This window comes from Eublepharis macularius, chromosome 1, assembly GCF_028583425.1.
Source record: "Eublepharis macularius isolate TG4126 chromosome 1, MPM_Emac_v1.0, whole genome shotgun sequence".
Lineage (NCBI taxonomy): Eukaryota > Metazoa > Chordata > Lepidosauria > Squamata > Eublepharidae > Eublepharis > Eublepharis macularius.
The window spans coordinates 96,736,347-96,760,749 of record NC_072790.1 but is presented as its reverse complement, the minus strand read 5'-3'; the positions used below and the strand labels follow the sequence as shown (position 1 = coordinate 96,760,749).

The window sequence follows — 24,403 nt, the reverse complement described above, 5'->3', positions numbered from 1 at the left end:
GGTTCTTAAAACTAGATTTTGCCACATAAATAGCATTGAGAATAATTGTATTCCCATCCCCCAATCATTTCTTTATTCTGCAAGTTGGATTTGCTATGGATAGCTGTAGTGGTCATTTTTCTTCAGGGTACAGTTAGTGTTAAATAATACCAAGGAGCACAATCTAGAACAGACAATACTATAATCTTGGTGATTTTGTATTTATACTTATACTTGTGGATCTGTTTTGCCCAGACTTAAAAAAATCCTGACTCTTGTCACCAGTGTGTGTATGTGTTCCCAATTTTACTTAAGCTACTTCCAGTTAACTTTTTCTCCCTAGAGGCAACTGTCTTCTGCTACATACCGATCAAGACTAATTGCACCATCTGGAAAGCTTTTATGTACCTGTGACTCCAGGTTGAATATCTCTAGGGATCTGGATTCAGGAAGAATGTGAATGTGACCCCTGAAGCCATGTCAAGTGACTGCAGTTGCTTCTAGTTACTAAAGGATGGTCACCTTAGGCTTTATTTGTTTCAAGTTTCATGCAATTTACTGTAGTGAAGATAGAGTACATGTCACAAATGCAGTTCTGTTTATTACTTTGAGCAGAAAGGAACGTCAGCTCTTACTTTGCTGATAACTTAACCGAAGCTGTAAAATAATTGTATGGAACTGTAGGCAAAATGGTTCGTGGATATTGCAGCATTTGTCAATTACTGTGTATCTTGATATTTGCACTCTGTCCACTGACATGTCTTCATCTAGACTTCCTACTAATTAGCATCTGTTACCATTTAACTAGAATATTTCATAGATTAGCTTTCCTTCTCTATCTCCTCAGCGTTCTATTTTTATCTAATGTCTATCATGTGGTAATAATTGTAACTTACATTTTCATTCAGCAAAAGTGAGGTTGGCTGTGGAGACATAACTTGCCATGTAATTCCGAGTCTCCAGTTAAAACGTTGACTTTATTTGGAATTAACTAAACAGTTTGTAAAACCCTCATGCTTAATTGCTTAATATTCATGACAATGAAATATCAGCATTAGGGTTTCCAGGTGTCTGGTTTTCTCCCAGACAGTCCAGTTTTTGCCAGACTGCCTGGTGGAAACAAAGTTGAAAAACTGGACACCCGGTGCACATTGTCTCCTGTTGTGTTTTGCCCCCTATGAGACCTGTACTGCCTCCTTGCCTTTCTTAGCATTTGTTAAGATTGCCACCAAAGGCTCTCACCTTAGCTCTCTCAGTTTGACTTATAGTATAAGAAGTATTAGTTATAGACAGTAGACTATCAGAGTATGGGGGTGGCTGTAAAAAAAAAAGGAGAATGATCGGGGGTCTTAAGACTGAGCTCTACAAGGAAAGGCTGAGGGCCTTGGGAATGTTTAGTTTGGAGGAGATTGAGGGGGGACATGATTGCTCTCTTTAAATATTTGAAAGGCTGTCATTTGGAGGAGGGCAAGGAGTTGTTCCAGTTGGCAGCAGAGGACATGACTCGAAGCAACAGGCTTAAAATACATGCAGAAAGGTACCAGCTAGATATTCAGAGTAGTTCAAAGGTGGAATCAGCTGTCTAGGGAGGTGGTGAGCTCCCCTTCACTGGCAGTTTTCAAGAAGAGGCTGGATGAATATCTGTCAGGGATGCTTTAAGCTCATCCTTCATTGGGCAGGGGGTTGCACTAGAAGGTCTGTATGGCCCCTTCCAACTCTGATTCTAAATGAAATGGCTGTTTTATTTAACCAGAAATAGTTTGCAAGTACATATCTGTAAAGGTTTCAGAGCAATTCTTAAATTTATTCTTTTCAGAATAGTTCATAAGTGGGATGGTTTCAAGTTATGTTCAGATCTTCTAATATTTATAAAAGGACTCAATCACAAAGACTTATTTTCCCCCTTGTGCTATAGGCTAATTTTATCCACAAAGTCAAATACACAGGCTTCTTCCCTCAGCATTTCACTCACAGAACTCTCTCCTCTAACACACACAGACATCGACTTATTGAACCTTTCCCTCAAATCCACTCTAAAATGTGTTTTTTACCACAATAAACATACATTCAAAACCCTACCTTACTTAGCTGAAATAACATACGTACACAAATCTTTACATAGCAAAACATTACATATCTTTTTCTAATACCTATTTTGGGTTAAAGTCATTTTGTTTGGCAACAATACATTGCTTTTCCTGAACAGTGGAATGTATGGATGTTCACTGCATTCTTCCCCCAGTAAAGGTAAAGGTAGTCCCCTGTGCAAGCACCGAGTCATACTGATCCATGGGGGGACGTCGCATCACAACGTTTTCTTGGCAGACTTTTGTTATGGGGTGGTTTGCCATTGCCTTCCCCAGTCATCTACACTTTACCCCCAGGAAATTGGGTACTCATTTTTCCGACCTCGGAAGGATGACAGGCTGAGTCAACCTTGAGCCAGCTACCTGAACCAGCTTCCAACAGGATCAAACTCAGGTCATGAGCAGAGCTTGGGCTGCAGTACTGTTGCTTACCACTCTGCGCCATGGGTGGGGCTCTTCTTCCCTCAGTAGTCCCTTTGATATTCAAAAGCAGATGCTAGAATGCATGGGACCTGCATGGCCAAAATCCATGCAGATTGGAGGGCTATTGTGATAACTAGGTGAAATCACCCTGTGTTCTATATATAATGATTCTTGTACGTAGTTTTTAGTTCCAGCTGTAAGCAGTAGCTTTAGCCAGTCTCATTAATGGCAGTTGGTTATTGCAACATGCTAATGATGCACAGGTGACTAACACAATAATTTACAATGTTGAAATATTATTTTGTTTTTCTTTTTTCTTTTTGGCAGAGGTTTTGTTTATGATAGCAGAAATAACCTGCAGATGCGAGGTCTGGTGGTTTTACTTGTTTCTAAAGCAGCTGGGCCCAACAACAAAGCAGACAACTCTCTCCAGAAAGACATGATCAGTGGGATATATTCTAGGTAAGTCCTCTGCTAATTTTAAAGAAAGGTTAACTCCATATTATTTCTCTTCCTTGCTGTGCATTTTATGTCATGTTTGGCTAGGATTGCCAGCCCCTTTACCTTGAAAGTGGGGTGCTGGGGGTTGCTAGGCAGGTGGTGGTCCCAGTCGTGTATCCTTGCACATGCATTCCAGAGGCCTTCATGACATCACTTCTGGTTGAAATCAAGAAGTGACAGGGTCTCGGCAGGACCAAACCTGTAGAATTTGGTTTTCAACCAGAAGTGTTTCATTAGGGCCTCTGGAATGTGTACTCATGCCATTTTGCTACGTGCTTCAGTGGCTCCCGGCCTGCCTTCCCCCCACTCCACCAGCCAGATAAGGCAAGTGGGTCGGGCATCCCTATGTATGGCTTTGTTCAACTAGCATTCAATTACCAGTTTACAATGTATAGGGTTAGGCTGCTTTTATGAAAGCAGTAGGTCTCTGAAATCACTTTCATGGACAAAGTGGGCACAAGGATGAGCATTAGAATAAATATTTCATATATTAGCAGTATGCAAGTGCCCATCTTCTGTGTTTGTTACATTAAATATCAGGGGCATTTACCTACCATGCATTCATTTTATATTTTATTGTTTAGTAATAATCAAATATACAGTATATGCACATCAAAATCAAAATCACATTTTCTTAAGACTTATGATCTAAATTTCTATTTTAAATCAAATTGTGTTAAAGTAGTTTGTGTCCCTCTTAAGCGCCTTCTTATTTAGGTGCATTTTTGTCTAAATATCAAGAACAAATACTTCCCAATAAATGTGACACATGATGCAGAAGTAAATTTCTTATTTTTCCTTATGAAAATCACTTAGCAGCTGCTCTGATAAGGGCTCCCTTGGATCCCACATAGTATTTTAAAAATATTTTTTTAAAAACAACCCTGGCAGGAAATCTGCCTTAATAGAAATTAGCTGATACAAACATTCCAAAATCCATCTGATTACACTGATCATGTCCCAGAGGCAACAGCAGTTGCATGGCTCAAAAGGGATTTTTATCCTTTCCCTGCTGCTGGTCATAGTGGCACACCTGGTGATAGGGGCAATGGCTCAGAGGCAACTTGCCATCTCTTTTAACTATTTAGCATCATTGCACGTTCATAGCAAGACCCATCTGCTACATGGTTATATTTTGCCAAAAGCACAGAAATCAAGCACATTGATAAGGTAAAATACCAGTGAGGGAGAGAGAAAAATTTCTAAAATAGTTTCTAGTGATAGTCAAAGTGTCATGAAATAAATGCTGGATTTTTTCCCACGGTATCTTAATTAAAAATGCTTCATTTCCCCTTTGTGCTATGTTGTTAGTAAATACCTTGTTCTTAATGCAGTATACCTAAATTGCCATTTACTGATCAATAATTTGCTTTGTTATCTTTAACTTTCACATTTTCTCTTTCCTGTGGACTCTCCTATCAATACTTGAAAGAGCGAACAACTAGTCATGGCTACTTAAGCCAAGTATCAGAAGTATAATTTAAAATTACATTACAGATAGGTGTATACTCTTGGACAAAGCAGAGTTTTACTTTTGTCAGTTCAGCCTGTTTCTATATGACCTAGACAAGTTTCGGAGAAAGGGTATTTGTAGAGACTAGAGATAGGCACGAAATGGGAAAAAACGAACCCTGAGTTTTGTGGTTCATCGCATACCACGAACTTTCATGAAATTGCTGTTTTGTGAAACAGGTTCATAATTCATCAGATCCTGAGGCCCTACAATGGCCCCATTTATACCCAGAGATGCTAAACTCACAGGGAGACTTCAGCAGGCTCTCCTCCAGCCACCCTCCAAGTTTGGTGAAGATTGCAATACCTTGACCAGGAGACCGCTTCCCTTCTGTCCCCCTGGGTGCCATGGGCTCGGGGAGTGGGGGGTGGTATCTGTCAAGCTAGGACCCAGAGCCAGACAATACCCTGAGACTGGGGTGGGGTGGAGGAAAAAAGGCACCCTCACCCAACGACCTTCCCAGCAAGGACAACTGCAGAAAATAAGAAAGAGGCTTTTCAGTCTTTTTTGAAGCAACAAATCCTCCCTCTCCCTTTGTCTACTGGAACTGAAAGCATGAGGCAGAGAGCTGTGCCTTATATAAGAAATGCTCACATAGAGCAGAACAGGAGGTCTCTGGTTGGCAGACAGACCTGCCTAACAGGGTTTAGAGGGATGAGATTGGTGTTCCCGTGGCTACAGAAGGCCCATCTCTCCTGTGCTCGTTGCTCTTGTAGAACAGAATGGGAGCTCTCAGGTTGGCAGGGAGAGCTGCCTATAAAAGTTATGTGGACTAAACTCACAGGGAGTTTCCACGGCAACAAAAGGTCTGCAGATATTCTGGGCCGACGTTGCCTAGGAAATCAATGGATCAGCGCCAGCCTTTGTAGTATCATGAAGCATTCACGAATCAAACAAATCAGCCCCCAAAGTTGTGGATTTCGTGAAAAATGGAGCCCCACAGAATGCGTTTTCACGATACACGAATTGGTCCGATTCATCACGAAATTTGATTCATATTTCGATTTGTGCCCATGTCTAGTAGAGACCTTTGGCAGATACTTTCTGCTTCCTTAAAATCTGTATGGTCTCCTAGATTGTGAAACAGAGAAGGTGGTCTTTGTAGAATCATTCCAAATTTGTGTCTTTGCCATTTCTTTGAGCAAGTTTTGATGTTGCTGATAGTGAAATTATACAAGTAATTAAGGATAAATCATTCTGCATTGTGACATATTTCCTTACCTTACACAGCTCTGAACTCGATCCATCTCTCTATTATACCATAAGACTAGTTTTGCTGTAAATCATGAATATTGAAACAGTTTACAAAAAACACAGTAAAGAGATACTGTATGCCATATAAAATTGGCTTCAGTTATAGCAGAGGCAGAATTTCTATGAATGGGTTGCTATAATAAATGTCTCTTTATCTTTATGGATAAGACAAGATCTAACACATTGCCATTATTATCTATCTGTCTCTTGGAATGCTAAATTACTTCATCTATTTTGTGCACATATTCAGTTCATGCTTGTTTTTAGAAATTATTTTTTTAAAGCAAATGACTCTTGATTTCTAAATAATTCTTTTTCATGCATTGTTAGATCTATTAGTATTACTTTTTACCCTGCAGTTTACGTACATATATTTCAGGGAAACACTTGGACAGATGAGCATCTATTCACAGGTTTGGTGGTGTCTGTACATAATTGGCAACGCATATTAATAGGAATCTGTGTGCCTTAGTTCTGTTTGTCATGTAAAGCCATTGCAAATAAACTTTTAACTGAGTATTCAAGGCTTGAATTTAAAATGGATAAAATAACACATACAAAAATTCACCTATTGTCTTGATTTACTATCTTTTGCATTTTTTTGTATTGTCTTCAGGACTATAATTTCCACTTAAATTCTGACAAATGCAGAAACTGGCTGGTCCTGTCTTTTTTGCTTTCTGCTATTTCAATTATATGTGGCCTTTATAATTGTTTGGTGATTGTTGATCCCAGCCAGTCCACTTTCAATACGCTATACATAGTATTTTGAAGCTCACAACTTTCAGTTCAGAAGTTGTGCTTGGGTTTTGAAAAGGTTTCATTTCTTAATGGTAACTGCGTTATGTCAGTTGTTTGACTGTTGTATATTTTTCCTGGTACAAACTTTGGTTTTTCTGGGACAGCAAGTTTTTTTTGTTAATTTAAGAGACTAAAAGCACAGGAATTTCTTACGTGAACAAAGAGAAGGATGGAAGACAGGTTTTCATCAGGTGAAATGCTTTCACTAGGTGATATGCTTACATGTATGGTAAGGACGAGTAAAAGTGTCATGGGGAAGTGTAGACATAACTATTTATGTATTTTAGTGGTTTTTATCCTAATTCTTCTCTTGTGGGGACCCAAAGTGTCTTACAAAAATACAATACAGTTTAAACAAATTTAAACAAAGTACAGTATAAAAACAAAGTCCCTCAAGACCAAGGCCAGTCCCTCAAGACCAAGGCCACAGTGTAAGGAACCCAAGGGTACGTGCCCTTAGGTTTTTTGCAGTTAAGCTTGTGCCCTTGGCCATGCTGAGGCATCAAAGATCTGCAGCAGTGGGAGAGAAATACCAAGCTTGGATTTTTACAATTTAGTTGTGGTAGGTTATTGTGCAGATATTGTAGGAAACTTCCATATTCCAGTGTTGAAATAGCACTTTCCTCACCTAGGTCTAGATAGTTTACTGTAATTCAAGTGACTGTTGTTGAGCTGATCTTTCTCTGCTTTTCTAGATTTTGGGAGGCGGGAGGTGACTGTAGCACATCAACACAAATTTCGTTCCTAGTGATATTGTAGGAAGCCAAATTTGAATAAGTGTTGTGGGGATGGCAGTTTCTCATATTTCATTTTGATACAACAAAGTTGTTTCAGAGTGACTTTTCCCCTTCATGTCCACCTTTGGATCTATATTGACATGGTACTTACCACACCAGTGAGAACTTTTTTCAGTGACAAATGCAGCCAAAGTATAGAAGGCTTCGCACAAAAGGATATGAAAGTTATATTAATCAGTCAGGTGGTCCTAAATCCTTTTGAAATGAATGGGACTGTGCATACTTAAGGCCTTGCAGCCAAGTACTGTGCTTGTTTAGTCAAAAACAAACCCCTGTTTGAAATCTTATTCCAAAATAAGTGCATATAGGATAGCAGTCAGCCCCTTTACTTTCAGTGAAATTAAGGAAAGTAACTTCCTCTGAATTGTGCTTTTAAAAAATAAAAATATAACGCATACAAACTCCCAGGTAAATAAGTATAGTATAAAATCAAAGTCAAGGGTGACAGTTCACTGGTTTTGATGGCTTGTATTGCAGCCTCTTTTTTTTTTTAGTGTGGTTCATCTTTACTTAGGTTTGAATTATACTTGGATTGATCTGTCTCTGTACATATCAAAAGCTATACTTGCAGTAAATTCCCATTATCTTTTTAGTATCCTCTGTTAGATAATAATTAAAAAAATAATAGATTTAAGAGACCTTTGATCTCACATTTCTAGAACATAAAATGCAACTTAATTTCTTCCCTGACCATAATGGTTTTAACCTTGTATGCTAATTTGAATATGCTTGTGGAGGTAGAATCTTAAATGAGGTACAAATGAAGGAAAAATGGCTAATGCTGGCACTGTATGTCTAATGAGTACTGTGTAATAAACCATAACCTCTTCAACAATTCTGTGGAAAACAGTGTGATTATTTTGGATGGATGGTCCTTTGAGTATGGCTCATTACCATCTGGCATAATGTGTATTGATATAGTCTGTAATTGTGAACTATTTGACATGCTGCTTTTAATAAATCTGACTTGCCTAGTTGGGGTTGCTGTATAGGAAATTGCAATAAAAGATTGTCACTCAGTCTGCATAGCATGGGTGCCAGTTTGAGACCAATGCAGATTGGGATTTCAGTTCAGACACTGTTGCACGTACCAATTGAGAATGCACCCAGAGATCTTGTGCAACAGAGCAGAAGATCAGCTCAGTTGGTTCTGACAGCATAGCCAAAAATTTTGGAGTAGGAGAGTTGTCCCCAAACAGGAGACTGGTGATCTTGGTTGTAGGCAACTACTAGTTGTTCAGCTGTTTTTCTTATACTCTGTTGCAGCTCCTGGACACAGAGATTTTCCAATACCTTTCCAAAAGTAATTTTTTTTTCTCTGCCCCATGTAATCAAAGCAGTGATACATTTATTGCTATCTGTTTTATTATACGGATCTCTTACTACATTATTCCTAATACTGTTGTATTTCAGAAATGGTATTTCATCTGCTCTGAATATGTGCATGTACATTTCTACTCTACAAATAGAAAGCTTTTTTTTAATTTAAAATCTTTTTACTTATGAATTCCAGCAAGCATGCCCCATTGTTTGTAAAAGTAGGTCTCTTTGGTTAGATTCTTAACTGATTTTGTTGATGTAACCTCTGTTAAAATTAGTGGGAGTAACTTCCAAGTAATATGAGTACAAGTCTAGATGAATACCATATAGGCAAATTTATGATTAACAAAGCTATTTTAAACATGGTGGGGGTGGAAAATACCATGAAGTCATAGCTGACGTAACGGCGACCTTGGCTGGGATTTTCGAGGTAAGAGACTAATACAGGTGGTTTGCCGTTGCCTGCCTCTGCATGGTGACCCTGGTCTTCCTTGGAGGACTCCCATCCAATTACTTAACCAAGGCTGACCCTACTTAGCTTTTGAGATCCAAGGAGATCAGGCTGGACTGGGCTGTCCAGGTCAGGGCATTTAAAACATACTGGGGTTGTATCTGGAGTTTCCTTTTCTGAGCAGAATGTCTCTTTGCTCTGCATGACAAGGGAGCAGTTTCTAGCAATTTCCCTCATTTCTGTTGTCACATTCAACTCCATTTCCTGCAGTTGCTTAACACACAAGTGATTTTTGGAGGACAGGCAGCAGCAGGAAAAGTATGGCAAGAAAGATGCGTTCTATGAGTGGCACTCCATTTGTGTTTTTCTGGATCTGATCCAATGTCTTTGCTAGATCTCATTTATTACAGTGCTATATCCCTTTTCTAAGGAAGCTCCAGTTAACACTTATTGTTGGCTCATATTTTAATCTTAATAAAATACTGCAATTAAATGATGTTCACATTTACTTTTATAGTTGAGCAATATACTTCATGAAATTATGCATCCCTTTTATACTTTCTAGATTTACTTACACATTGTAAAAGTAGAGACTTCTTTAGGGTATATTTGCTTGTTGCTTTTCCAACCTGACATGCTTAGGTTTGCGGTAGCCATACATTCCAGTGTTTTCCCCCCTTTTAGTGATTTTTGACTTGTTACATGGCAAGCTTCTTGGTTGGTTATTTACAAATATGATATACAAAATTATTTGTATCCACACACTGACTTTTTTGTGCCCTTTTAAGGAGGCCAGTCCTTACTCTAACCCTATTTAGGAAAACATTTTTATTTTTATTTTTTTAAGAAATTTTTATTGGATGGGTTTACAAACATAAACATAATAATTATCATTTTCCATCCCATTACATTTCCCCCCTCCCTTTTCTATTGACTCCCAACAGTTTTCCATACCCAACTTAACCTAAAGAATATATACTATAAATTCTTAAAGTCTATAATAGTATATATGATATATAACTATATAATATATACTAATCTAATCTATATAATTGTATTAACTATCTTAATATAATACTTATTTAAATTAAGAGTATAAAAATATATATAAGTGTATAATAGGTATATATACTAACTAAAAGTCTTCTGTTATTTCTATTACATCACTAAAATATCATTACCTATAGAACCTTATTATTCAACCTTACTACTTCCCATTTAGATATACTATCTTACTCTTAACTTTATAATACTATAACCCTATACTACTCCAATAAAATATAGTAAAATATACCCCCTTTTAACCTTAAGTAAGTTTCTATCTCCCCCTTAACAGCTATCCAAAGACCACAGTTTCCCCTTCATGTCCCACTTTTTCTCCACATATTTCTTGAATTTTTCCCAACTTAATATATATTCCAATACTTCTTGCTCTTTCAGTTTCCTCGTTAATTTGTCCATTTCTGCCATGTTCAAAACTTTCAAAATCCAGTCTTCCATAGATGGTATCTCCTGAGTCTTCCACAACTGTGCATAACATTCTGGCCGCCGTAATCATAGAAAATACCATAACTCTGTCCATTTTATCAAAGTCTTCTAGATTCATACATAATAACATCAGTTCCGGGGTTTTAATTATATTCCTTTGTAAAATATCCGACATAACCTTTACTATATCCCCCCAGAACTGTTTTGCCTTTTCACAGGACCACCGCATATGATAAAACGAACCTTCATGTTGTTTACATTTCCAACATTTATCAGACATCTGACTATTACCATTGGCCAGCTTCTTTGGTGTTAAATGCCATCTATACATCATCTTATAAACATTTTCACGCACTATGGTACATGCTGAAATTTTAACTGTATTTTTCCATACCTTTTCCCAAGCTTCCATTGAGATTTCCCTATTACAGTTTATTGCCCATTTAACCATCTGAACTTTAACAACCTCCTCCTCTGTAAACCATTTCAATAATATCTTATATATTTTAGAAATCATTTTCTTCCCCCCCTGAAGCAAACAGTTCTCAATCTCGGAATTTTGTAGCCTAAAACCATTTTTTCTTTTGTCCTTCTCATACAGGTCCTTTATCTGCATATACTGAAACCATCCATATTGGAATGGCAATTCATCATTGTCTTTAAGCAAATAATTGTTCTGTTCTATCTCAAGAATTTCTTTATATGTCAACCACTCTTCCCCTGCGTATTCTGTTCTTGGATTAACTACTTCCGCAGGTATAATCCACATTGGTATAGTCTCTTCCATATATTTCTTGTATTTGATCCAAACAGCAAACAAGCTTCTTCTTACATAATGATGTAAAAACGTAGAGTCTGCTTTTACTTTGTCATACCATAGATATGCATGCCATCCAAATAATTTATTATATCCTTCCAATGCTAACAACTATTTAGGAAAACATTTTTAATTTTGTTAGTCTTACTTGAGATGTACCAAAGCACTTAATATTAGGGGTGTGCGCAGGGAAAATTTTTTGGTTGATTTGGTTCAATAATATAGATCGGGGGGGGGGGATCCGGAATTTGGGGGATACTAAATAATTGGGAATACTCCAATTCGGTTTGGTAATACAAAGCAAATTTGGTAAAATTCAGCCATTGTTTCCTATGAGGAAACTCAATTCGGAAATTTCTGGTGGCCTGGGGGGGCTTTTTTTGACCAAATTTCATCAAATTTGCAGGAGACCTACTCCCAGCTGTCCTGACACCCCTCCCCAAGTTTCTTAAGGATTGGACCCCAGAGGTCCATTTTATGCCCCCCCCAAGAGAAGGTGTCCCCAGCTACATCCAATCTCCATTATTCCCTATGCGGAAAACCTACAATCTTAAAAACACTTTTTTAAAATTCACATTTCACTCTCTCAGAATACCCCAAAAGTACACCCAAACATCACTAGGTTTAGTTAACCAACTGAGCCAAACACACCACAAACACCCCTCCAGAAGAACAGCAATTGACTTCTATGCCAAACTTCTATGCCAACAGAATACAAAACCCAGCAAAAAACACCAACCAAACTTCTGTGAAGTAAGCCCAACAGGGGAAAACAGCCCGCTGAGAAGAACAAGCAGCAAAATAAACAGCAAATATAACCAACTTCAAAAGCCAGAAAGCAAAGCCCCCTCCCTACACAAAAGTCCAACCAAAGCCCCCCCCCCTCCACAGCAAAAAAGCAGCTTTTAAAATTCAAACTTTTCCCTCCCAGACACCCTCCCAGGGCAACTCCCACTCCCCAAAGAGAAAAAACCCAGTGAGTCTGACTTTCAAACCAGGTAGCAGCTTAGGAATCCACTCATCCTTCTTGGGCAACAGGATTCAGTCACAGTCCAAAGCAGGCCAAGAGAGAAAGCTAACAGCCAGCAGCAGCAACAAGCAGGCAGTATCTTTCAATCTCCAAGCCAGAGCAAAATGGAGGCTGACTGAGGCAAGATTTTTATTCTTGAGAATCCCATTAGCCAGAGAAGAAGAGCTGCTGCAAGGATCCACCACTCCCCCTCCCTTCACCCTTTCTCCTTCCCCCTTCTGTCTCTGACTCACTCCCCCTCCCTTCTCCCCTCTTCTATTTGGAGAAAAAAAAGTGGGAAGCAGTGTTTCTTTGCTGTTCCTTTGTAAAGGAACGACACTGCTGCACTTACTGAAGTATACAGAATAGATTCGGTAAACTTCAATTAGGCATTACCGAATTTATTCTGTAATGCATATTTAAGTTCAGTAATACTGAATTTTACCAAATTTGGTGCTTTTACAAAATTTTGAACCCGAATTGCACATCCCTACTTAATATATTCCTTATCCAGAACTTATCTAGCTGTCATGTGGTAGAGATAATACTCATTTTTCAGAAATTATGAGTTTCTGTTTACAGGAAAATGATGTAACTGTTTTTATAACATCTGGTGTAATGGAATGTCAGTCTCAATTAGGAACGTGAAGCAACTACATAAAGTCAGTGGCAGTTTTATTACTATCATCATCAGCAAATGGATTGGCTCTCAGTCTTTTGCTGTAGAACATTTTAATATATAAGGTACATTATTTTCCGCTGAGTCATATAGTGCTGAAAATGAAGCAGCTTCATACAGTGATTCTTCATGGCACACTTTAAAGTTGGCAGTGCTGTGCACTCATGTTGATTGGTGCTGAATCGGCTTGGCTCCTGCCTGCACTGTACGAGTTCAAGGAGATTTGGTGTCTGCTTTCTTGAGATGTTTGTTTGAAGCTGTCTTTTGTGGGGCTAGAGATGTATGTGCTCAGCCAGGGAGGGACCGTTTTGCAGCAGCCCTTTTTGAGTGCAGCATTACAAACCGTACCTGGCTACAGGGAAAAAAATTAAAAGGGAGCATTTGCAGCAGCCCTTTTTGAGTGCAGCATTACAAACCGTACCTGGCTACAGGGAAAAAAATTAAATGTAAGTGTGTGCACAACCGGGGAGGGAGGGAGTGGTTTCCACCATGTGGCCAACCAATCAGCATCCACAGAAAGGAAAAGGTGTGGGGGAGACGCAGTTAGGGACTTAGACATCCCCACACACACAGGATGCAGCAGTGGCAGTTCAACAGTGGCTTTGGAAAAAAAAGGTCACTGTATGTGTGCATTGAAAAAGTCCAGGGAAAGCCAGGGAAAGGTCAGTTCTGCATCTCACACCTCCTTTCCTCGCATGGAAAGCTGGAGATTGAGAGAAGCAGAATGGAATCAGAATTGTCAGAAATTGACCATGTGGAAAGCATGATAGGCAAGGTCTGGAAGGTTCAGGCATGATGCAACAAACAGAGAGCAGGAAATCAGCAGTAATGTAATACATTAAAAACAGAGCAGTCCAGGTTGTATAGGACCCTGCATAGAAGAACTGCACTCCCAAGAATTGTGTTGTTTGGCTATGGATTCTTACTAGTGGTTTTTCTGCTGTGAGGAGTACAGCAATCTTCAATATTTAATTTAATGTATTGAATTTCTAACCTGCCCTCCCCACAAGCAGGCTCAGGGTGGGTAACAACATTGTTAAAATACAATAACAATAAACAATATAAAATTAATAATGCAATACTAAGAACAAAATACAGTTTAAAACCATAAGCTATCTAACAGCTGTGAAGATATTATAAAAAACAATACACCTCTTCAAGTAAAATGAATATTTTTTTTAAAAGGGATGGAAGTAGGGGATAAAAACTGGATAGAACTCTGCTGGCACAAAATCTGGCAAGCGCTTCCAAATAATTCCATTCACATGAACTACAAACAGCAATTCTTTAAAATCATAGCTCAGTGGCATCTAATTCTTCACTTACACCATACAAATATGGTTTCTGGAAAATAAGGACACATTCTACCACAAGATCCCCAACCTTTTTGAACCTGCAGATACCTTTGGAATTCTGATGCTGGGTGATGGATGCAGCTGCAAAATGGCTGCTGCAGGAGGCTGAGCCAACCACAGAATGTCAGGGAGTGAGATCATGCATAACTCTAATAGTACCTCTTCATCTTTTCGGGCAGAAGGTCTGTTTAACAGGATGCCTTTTAAAATGAGCATGTTTAAAAATATTTTCCGTACAAACAGCTTACCCTCACTCACACAGTGATGATCCTTGTGTTCTGGTGGCAGCTGCTGCTGAGGCAACTTTTTAAAAAAATATGTTCAACAAATCAAATCTCTAGTGACCAGTCAGAAGCCCTGATGGGTAAAAGCCTGGCCCTGGCCCTACCCCCTTTTTAAAAACAGTTGGTGCATACCAGGAAGGGAGTTGGGTACCATGGCACCCATGGGCACCACAATGGGGACCCTGTTCTACCACATATGGCTTTGTTTAAAAAGAACCCTGCCTCATATTTACTTAATATTATTTTAAAAGCACAATGTACCACAATCATGTCTATAGAGCTCCCGGCCCCAGTGAAGACGTGCCCTCTGTACTTGCCATCAAAGTCCTCAAGCCCTCAGACACACAGCACTTTAATAGATATCTTGAGGAACATGAACATGGCTTGCCTGACCCTTCAAAGGTGTGTCTACCTCAGAATTGCTCTATGAACTCCCTCAGCATAGCTTCCAGAAATGGGTGTATTTTCTCAGATACAAACAAGCTTTTGGACCAGGTCGAGCACCTAGACTGACAACTAAAAATCCTCTCGTGGAATACCATGTGGTGGTGCAATAATGATTCAGCCTTCTCCAAGTATTTACAGGACTTTGATGTACTGTGTCTGCAGGAAACTTGGGCCTTGGATCCTGACTCCATATTTCTCCGAGGTTATCGCCCATTTGTAACTCCTGCAACCAAGTCAAATAATAGGGGCCATGGCTGCGGGGGTTTGGCAGTCTTGGTGTCTACCGATTTGCCAGTTGAATTGCAGCTTTTGAAAAGCAACTCTTGTGACCTAATTCAGGTTCTAAAGACAAGTGGGCCCCAGGTTGGTTTGCTTCTCTGCATCAATGTTTTATTTCCCACCAAAAATCTCCAATTCCCGAAGCATGGACAGTGTTTGGAACAATCTTTCTGGCATATTGGAAGCCTTGGATCTTCAATATCCCAATGCCCACGTTCTCTTGTGTGGCGATTTCAATGCTAGAATAGGTGGTGGTTTGTGTGGTCCTCAGGATAGCCCCACTAATCAGGCTATCTTACATGCAAGCCTCCTTGATAGATGGTAGAAGGATTTAACCACCACCTATGCTGGAACAAAACTCTCAGAATTGCTTTCAATCCATCACCTCCATAATCTCCACGGCGCCAGATTCGACTCCTCAGCGGAACATACACTTGTATCTCTTCCTCTGGTGCCAGTACAATTGACTGCATCCTAGTTTCATCATCTCTCCTATAACATATCCCCCGCTTTAATGTGGAGGATAGACCAGAGAGCGAGCACAGTCCATTAAGTTTAACTTTAAACTTCTTAGAAACTTTTCCATCTGGCAACCCGAAGTACGCAATTGATGGCATACTCCTAGGAGAAAGAAGAATCAGATGGTCCTTGCAGCTAAATTCCAACGTAGCTGAGCTTATGGAAAGCCTTCAGGTCTTTACGACAACAAATATTGACAAATGTTTCCAGCCAGACTGAACTCTATGAAGAGTTAATAACACTTTTTAGGCCTCATCTAGTCCAGTCCAAGCCCCCAACTTCCCATACAATGTTTTCAAGGGGATGGTTCGATCAGGAATGTAGACAATTCAGAAATAAACTACATAGATCATGTCTATAGACTTGATTCTTCTAGAGGGAGTTAAACTAGAACTCAGATTTCAAGACTAATGGATAGATGTTGTATGGTACATTTTGACAGACAAAATTTTACAACAGGTTAAGGACTGTAGAAACTAAGTTAGCTTGCAGTCTTCCTCGCCAGGCTTATATAGTGGTCCTTGCTGTGTTACCTGCCCCACAAATGTCAGATAGAAATGCTCGTCAGAGCTACAGATAAGTCCCATTTGGCAAAAAAAAATAGGTCTTAGTTTTCACATGATTTCATAATATTTAAAACAAGTCATGATGTAAGTAATCATAAAATAATCCAAATGTTAAGAGCATGATCCAGATGACACAGCATGTGTATTCACTGTTCTGGTTGTGCTCGTAGTTTTACATGTTTTATTTTTAATATAACAAATCTGTTTAGCTTTTTTAAAACTTTTAAAATAGTGAACTTTTCAAGAAGCATGAGCATCAAATCTCACATTCCCAATTCCTTTAAAAATATTTTAAATGTTAAATGTTATCTCAACAATTCAAATTTATTTTGGAAGCATTGCTCTTATTGTTGTGCCATTTTGTTAGATGCTGTAATGTGGTTTCCAGAATGTATGCTGACATATCCACAACACTTGATCATCTTTATTATGAATGCTCATTGATTGCTCTGTAATATGATACTGAGTTGGACAGTGCCCTTCAGATAGAAGGGTATAGTTAATAGTGAGACAAAAATATCTAGAAGGGAACAGTGTTCTGCATGCTGCATTTCAAGAAAGCCTCTTCCCTGCTACCTCAATTTTATGTATGTACTAATAAGTTTTTCCCCCATATTGGGTATATTTTTCTTACCTGATTGTAAAAATGTGGTGAAACTGTCCCCATAGGTACTTCTGCTCTGCCATAGAGGCACTAAATTTACCCATCTGCCTGGAGTCATTAGACTTCAATGTGTAGCTCACCCATCTAGGCTTGGTGGGTGAGCATTTAAAAACAATTAGAAAGGCTTTTTTCTATTTGTATCAGCAGAAACAAAGAAGGAATTTAATTCTCATGTTAAAGTAAAATCTTCTTACAGTACTTTAATTCATTTACTGATCTTAGAACCTTCCCTAGATGCCTACTCCAGTTTAACTTGAATGAATGGACAAACCTTAAAAATCGATCCTATTGTATTCAAATTCATACAGGAATCTCTCTTTCTTCTTGTGCATTGGTCTGTGGGCCAAGTTAGTCTTCTTTGTGGGTGCAGATTGACTACAATACCAAATTCATAAGAAGAAAAGTTTCTTTCCTTATAGTTAAAACCACTTAATTATATACAAGAAGAATGAGCAAAAGTGTGTCTATGGCTAAGCAAAATAAAGATAAACAAAATTCTTTCTATATCTAAAACTCACCCTTCTGTGGAAGCAGGCAGTAAGAATACCCATTTACTAAATTTCAGATTTCAACTTTTGGGGCAGATTCAAAAAAAGCCATCTTTCCTTCACTTAGGTGGGATCTCTCTCACTGAGAATGTGCTTCTAGAGTTCAGTGTTCCAAGGTAGCCCCAAACAAATGACTCCTCTACCAGGTGGAAAGTTCAGTCCTCCTGGCTTCCCAGGAAATCCATTATTTGAATTTTGGCCAGTAGTTAGGGAGAGTCTGTTACTTGTGGGATGTGATCATTTTACCAAACTACTGGGTGTTTTTTGCTGTTATTGAGGGTTAGATTTTGTAGTGCTTTATCTGATATGATCTAATCTGTTGGAATATAGATAAAATATGTACAGAATGTATAATGCCATAAATAAAATAGCTATGTGCATATGTTTTACAAGGATCTGATTCTTCTGTGGCTCCCTGCTATATGTACATACAGTGGAAAAGATGCACATACCAGTAGGAGTGACAATAGGCAGACATTCCATTCACACAAACTGGGAGTCTGCCTGTACTGCGCTTACTGGCAGTGTGTGATCCCCACAATGAACCTAATATGTTCAGTCACTGTATCATGTAAATTGTGCAACATGTGGGTTTTCTGACTGCATACTTTTTTGTTGTATTTTAATATGTTGTTATCCGCCCTGAGCCCACTCACGGGGAGGGCGGAATAGAAATTTGAAAGAGATAAATAAAATTAAAAAATACTGCCTCCCCACATAAGAACCAGTACCCTCAAATGTATAAGCGCAGTTGGTGAGCTCCCAGTTTGGTGTGAATGTAATGTCTTCAGAGGGCTGTGTGACTATGTCTACACAGTGGCATAGTATGAGGGGACAGAGGGGCGGCTGCCTTCAGAGGGCTGTGTGACCACGTTTATGCAGTGGCATAGCATGAGGGGGCAGAGGGGCGGCCGCCCTGGGTGTATAATTTTTAGGGGGGCCATGCCGAGGAGACCCTGTGCTGCATCCGTGGGAGGCCGCCTGTCACGTGAGCCGGATGGCAGGCTCGCTGAGCTGGCCTTGCTGTCCTGCAGCTGAGGAGCACGCCAGGCTGGCTGCAGCGGCACAGGCGGCTGCCAGAGAGAGCTGCCAGGTAAAGGGCGGGGAGGCAAGCAGCCTGAATAACAGAAGCACTCGGGGGGCGGGGGGCGGCACAGGCGCTGGTAATGTCATCACGCAGTCCCGGGAGCACGTGCATGTGTGGTGCCAGGGGCGCCACCTCCTGCTGGGAGTTCCTCCGGGTGCTGCCAACTCACACGATGCCGCTGTGTCTACGCTCTTAACCCTCAGTCTCCAAATAGTCCAGCTTTGTTACGTTATTTTCCTATGTTTTCTAGTAGCAGTTGCACTGTTTGAGCTGCAGTTGCAGAATTATGACTCTTGAGCAGTTGAATTTTGATTCCCAAACAGATTGAGAGTGAGTTCCCAACAAGTTTCTTCTTACATATTTTATTTCCTCTGTTCTCTTTGCATTCTCAGTAGCATGAAGCATCTAAGGAATTGGGCAGAAAGGAAAGTATACTCTGGGCCTCAAAGTAGATGGCCCCCACAAGGATTAAAGGTTGGATTGGGACTGCCTTGGGAATCAGAGGTGGGGAAAAGTTTCATAAAGATGAAAGTGAGGGCTGTTTTCAAAGAGGGTAATAAATGTTTCTGGTTGTGCAATCAAGGCCAGTGATGTGAGAGTGCTTGCATTGCTTGTGCTGGTATAGTCTAAGAGTTTGTACAGGCATCTGGGAAAAATGTACTTTTGTATAGGTATATCATGTACTGTTCATATTCAGAGTTGTTCTGAGGCAATCTGATAGTTGCTGTAGAGTTCTACACTTGTTTTCCTTCTCTTTAATATTAGAAAGCCTCGGTCACCAGGATTAATTTGAGAAAGGTGGATTTGGGGGCCTCCTTGGAAGCCATTCCATTTATACTCATGCTCCTGTTTCTAACCCAAGGTGTATAGAACATAGCTATGGATGTTTAGTGATAAGAAAAGACTTTTTGTACATGCTCAGATGCTCTTATTTCTCTTAGTTCTTTATATGTTCAGGTTTGATCATTAGTATTGCAAACATGTTCTAGGTCTGCCGTTATAGTAAAGTTGCCATCCTCCTTGCCAATCAGATAACTAATAAATTGCATTTATTTATTTGTATTTTGCTTTCCTCCCTGGTTGATACTTAAAGTGGCTTGGAATGTTGTTCTCCCTCCTCCATTGTCTCACAACCACCCTGTAAGATGGACTGAGAGCCCGTGCTGGGTGCAAAGTCACCCAAAGAGCTTCCATGGTACGTGGGGATTTGAATCTGGGTCTCCCCAGATTCTAATCCAAGAAGCTATCCACTGGCCCATGACAGCTAATGTTTTTTAGACAGTTTGGCCATTTCTTCTCAAATGTTATATTTCTATGTGGCACTCCGTACTGGTTGACTACTTGGAGCCATTTTCTCTAATTACCTGGAGGCACAGAAATAATTTGGGGAATATTATTCTTTGCTGAAACCCATGTACAGAAGTTCTTTGTGTGGTCTATATGGTATCAGTGTTTGGAAGCTGAATAAATGGACTCGTCTGTGTTCAAACCCTTAGTTAGATTCCCCCTCAACCTGTGATGTGAGCTACCTTTTAGAACATTTTCTTATGCATACATTGTTTAGTAAGATCATTTCTCAGTGATGGTTCACAAAGTAGATACTTGATCAGTATTAGTGCATTCCAAGATTTGTGTGGAAGATATTTTTTCCAATATGTAAATGAGTTGAGGCTGTTTAAAAACCTGATGTTTTCTGTGAGAATTTTGAATTATCAGAAAATCCCTGGGGGCTACTTCATAAATTCCAATGAGGAGGGTTGATTTACCATAATTGTATGTCATTTTAACTAAAAAATTAAACATGCTGTATCAGAGAATATCTTTATAGCATTCTTTGAACAGAATAACTGAACAAATTAACCATAATACTAATGTTGATGTCTAAATGTTTCGAGAGCAAACATAATATGGACTTAAAGAAAAAATGGTGTAGAAGGTTTGGAAAGTATGGTGCTGATATATTTCTGTAACCTTTCTGTAACATGCTGAACAAAAGTGAGAGAGGATTTTTCTTTCCTTCATTAAAAGCTTATTAAAGAAATAAACAGGATGGCCATGGTTTTGCTTCAATGGCTCGAAGGGGTGGGAGATGCAGAAGCCTGATCTCTTCCAGATATTAATGTGTGCCTTCAGCTGGGGGAAATGAGCCATCACTTTAGTTAGCTGTAGCATTGTGTGCTAGTCGTCACTAGGGATCCCCATATGTCCTGGGATCTGCAGCAGTCAGAAATGGAAAACCTCAGTTGCTGAGAGCAGAGGGCTCTCATTCATATTCATGGCAGGTATCTCTGCACAGTCTGCCCAGAGCAAGTCTGTTTAATGTTGATCAGCTATCCATCTGATAAACTGAATTGATATGGACATTTTCCTCCAAGGGCTGCCCTGACAATGACAGCGGAAACATCAGGATGTCTTGTTAGTCTCCTCTCCACTGCCTGCTGCCCTCTCAAAATGTTTTAACCCTTCTTTAGACCTAAGAGTTTGATTGTAAGAAATCTTGTGCCATATATAGAATTGATGGTTGTTGATTTCTGCCTGTTTCTAAAATAAGATGGTTAAATTTCATACCTGCAAACCCTTTGTGTCTCCCCCTCCCCCATTTGTTGTCATAATTTATCTAGGTATGATTGTGATTCTGGATGTATCTGGTTAGGATATATTGGAGGTCATTCATTCATAGTTGGAAGCACACACAAACTCGTCAAGCTACTATCTTATCATTTTACTCTCAACACTGATTAAAATTGGAATAATGGGGTGTGTCCGTCTTCTGGTATTGTTTTTAACACTCGTGGCATGGTTTTAAAAATTCCAAGACGTCATATAATGGAAGGGCATTCATGCAGGATAAAGCTCCAGTTAAGTTTATGAATTTAAAAAGCTTCTATCCAACCATTTGGATAGAAGCTTTCCATTAATTGCTGTACAAAGCATCTTGCATCAACTTGCAAAACTATATTAAATTCACACATTTTTTAGCAAAGTTTTAACATTTTTATACCACTGTTTACTATAAGGGTTTTTTAAGCAATTTATGTTAAAAAGATACCTTAAAACATGGTAAAAATAGGAGCTTTTCATGAATGCTTACCTTGGATCCATGCATAATAGAGAGAAGCCCGGCTGCTATTACTCTAGCAATAACAGCTGAAAGGGGAGTGTTATGAGCCCCTTTTTTTCAGTTAGAATTTTCCTTTAACCCTCTTCTTACACCCACTGGGTAGATTGCTGCCACCAGGAATTATATTCCAAAATAAGTAATTTAAATTTCCCTTTTAATAACGTGCCCAAGTGCTAGGCTCCTTCATGGGACTATGTGGCCCTGAGGATAGGAATAGGATATATAGGAATGACAGATACCCTGGGATAAAAAAAACCCAAAATAAACTTTTATTTTTACAAGAAGAGTGTCGGTTTCACTCTAGTACTTAAGCCTGATGGTTTCAAAGATCGTTCTCAGTTCTTAAAGTTTCCTCATATAGGCTCAGTCACCCAGATCTTCATAAACTTTCTCTCTCAGGCGCACACACAGTTTGCCTGCTTCAGATAAATTAATCTCTCACTCAAATAGACAGAGTCCCTGTTAAAATCTTTGCTGCTGCATTCTGGAGTGCTCGCATCAGCATTCAACAGGTTTCCCACTCCACTACAAGTTTAGCATTTCCCAAAAGTAGACCATTGGAATATACTATTCTTTTGCAACTTTAAAAAGAAATTGAACTCTTCATGGTCTTTGTTTTAAAGCCAACGAAGTCTGGCAGAAGTTACAGAGTTGATCCACACGGCTTTCTTGGTACATCGTGGGATAGTAAACATTGGTGAATTGACGTCCTTGGATGGCCCATTGAAGGATATGCAGTTTGGGAATAAAATGGCTGTTCTAAGTGGTGATTTTCTTCTAGCAAATGCATGTACAGGCCTAGCTCAACTACAGAATACAAAGGTAATGTGGTTTTTATTACTTTAGAGGAACTTGTGGGCTACATTTGTATTTCAAGGGATTGCTGTCTTATATCTGTGCTAATTTTGTTAGTAATCCAGGATTTTGAGTCATTAGATAACACATCAAATTGTGCTGCCCAGCTGTCAGAAATGTTACTAGATACAAAATGTCAATTGCTTCAGATAAACTGTGTTATAAAATGGTCTATTGGTACATTTACTATTGAAGGACTCACTTGTAACATTAGCTTGCAAACCTATACCTGTCAGCATAAGAAATGCTGAATTAAGGTAATATTATTTAAATATCTGATAAAATTGTAAGCATTTTCATTTTCAGTTACCAAACTAGAGGATCGTGAGAAATAGTTAGAAGGGAAATTAATTTTGAAATCTCATTTTCCGCTCCAGAATGCCTTCAGTTTGCAAGAGCATGAACAAGCTGATTCCCCTCCTTTCAGTTTTTTGGCCTTTAACTGACATTGAGCTGCTTTCAATATTCTGTCTCTGTTAGAGCACCTTCAAGTTTGTTTTTGAGATTTCCCCTCCCCCCATCCCTTTTGGTTAATTAACAAAGTCATGTCTTTTGTATACCTGTGGAGTTACGTTGTTTTACAGGTTTTTTCATTTGCACTGAAACAGTGACATCATTGAGACCCAGTGTGGCATAGAGGTTAGATTAGAGCTGGAGTTCAAATTTCCACTCTGACAAGTTTGCTGGGTGACCTTGGGCTAGTTGCATACTCTTAGCCTAGCCTATCGCACAAGATTGTTGTGAGAATAAAATAGGAAGAGGAGAGCTATGAACACTCTTTGGAGGTAGGAAGGATAAAAATGAGATACATATTTACTAGTTTTTATTAGTACATTTCTCATCTTTCCAACAGAATTTAATGCTGCTTCACATGTTGCTGCTTGCTATACATATAAATGAACTTTCTATATGTTCCTTGGGCATTTGTCACAGAAAAATGTCAGTGTGAAGCACAGTTGCTTATAGAACTGGCAGAATTTCTTTTTTTTATTTACAATTTTATTTATTTTTTCAAAATATTTTGATCATACAAACAATCAGACAAACTTTTTTCTGTAACAACTAACAATTTCAACATTAAACATTAAATAATAAATATACAGAGTAGGCAAATTTAGTAGACGTCTTGATATAAACTAAATACTCAGTTAACAACATTTAATATATAATTTCAAAAAGATGTTAATGCTTTAAAATAATTCATGTTTAGAATTGTTGGGTTCATTGGTTCATTATCGGTAAGAAATTCAAGGACAGGTAGCCATTGATTGAAAAAGTTTTAATTATATTTTGATGTTTCTAGTTGTGTAATATGGTTTGCTAAGAACTGGCAGCGTTTCTTATGAGCAAGGTAACAATTTTTTGGAGCCAGCGTCCAGAGGAATTGCTGATTGTACTACTTTATTCGTACATTACAATGCTTCATGTGAGCATGGGGTCCATGGGAAGGAAGAGGTGCTGTATACAGAAAAGTGTTCTGTGTTCTAATGTGCCCATGGAAAAGGCATTGGGTGAACTGGCCTTTATATAAAACTCTACATTAAAATCAAACATACTTT

At 39.0% G+C, this 24,403-nt stretch overlaps 1 protein-coding gene across 1 annotated transcript in view; it reads left to right on the top strand.

The window, feature by feature from the left end:
* PDSS2 (decaprenyl diphosphate synthase subunit 2) overlaps positions 1–24,403 on the top strand; it is a 155,654-nt gene that overhangs the window by 33,825 nt on the left and 97,426 nt on the right. Inside the window, exons 2-3 of the mRNA XM_054981362.1 lie at positions 2,817–2,951; positions 22,613–22,811. Of these exons, the coding sequence (XP_054837337.1) occupies positions 2,817–2,951; positions 22,613–22,811 (334 nt within the window). The remainder of the gene's footprint in view (positions 1–2,816; positions 2,952–22,612; positions 22,812–24,403) is intronic.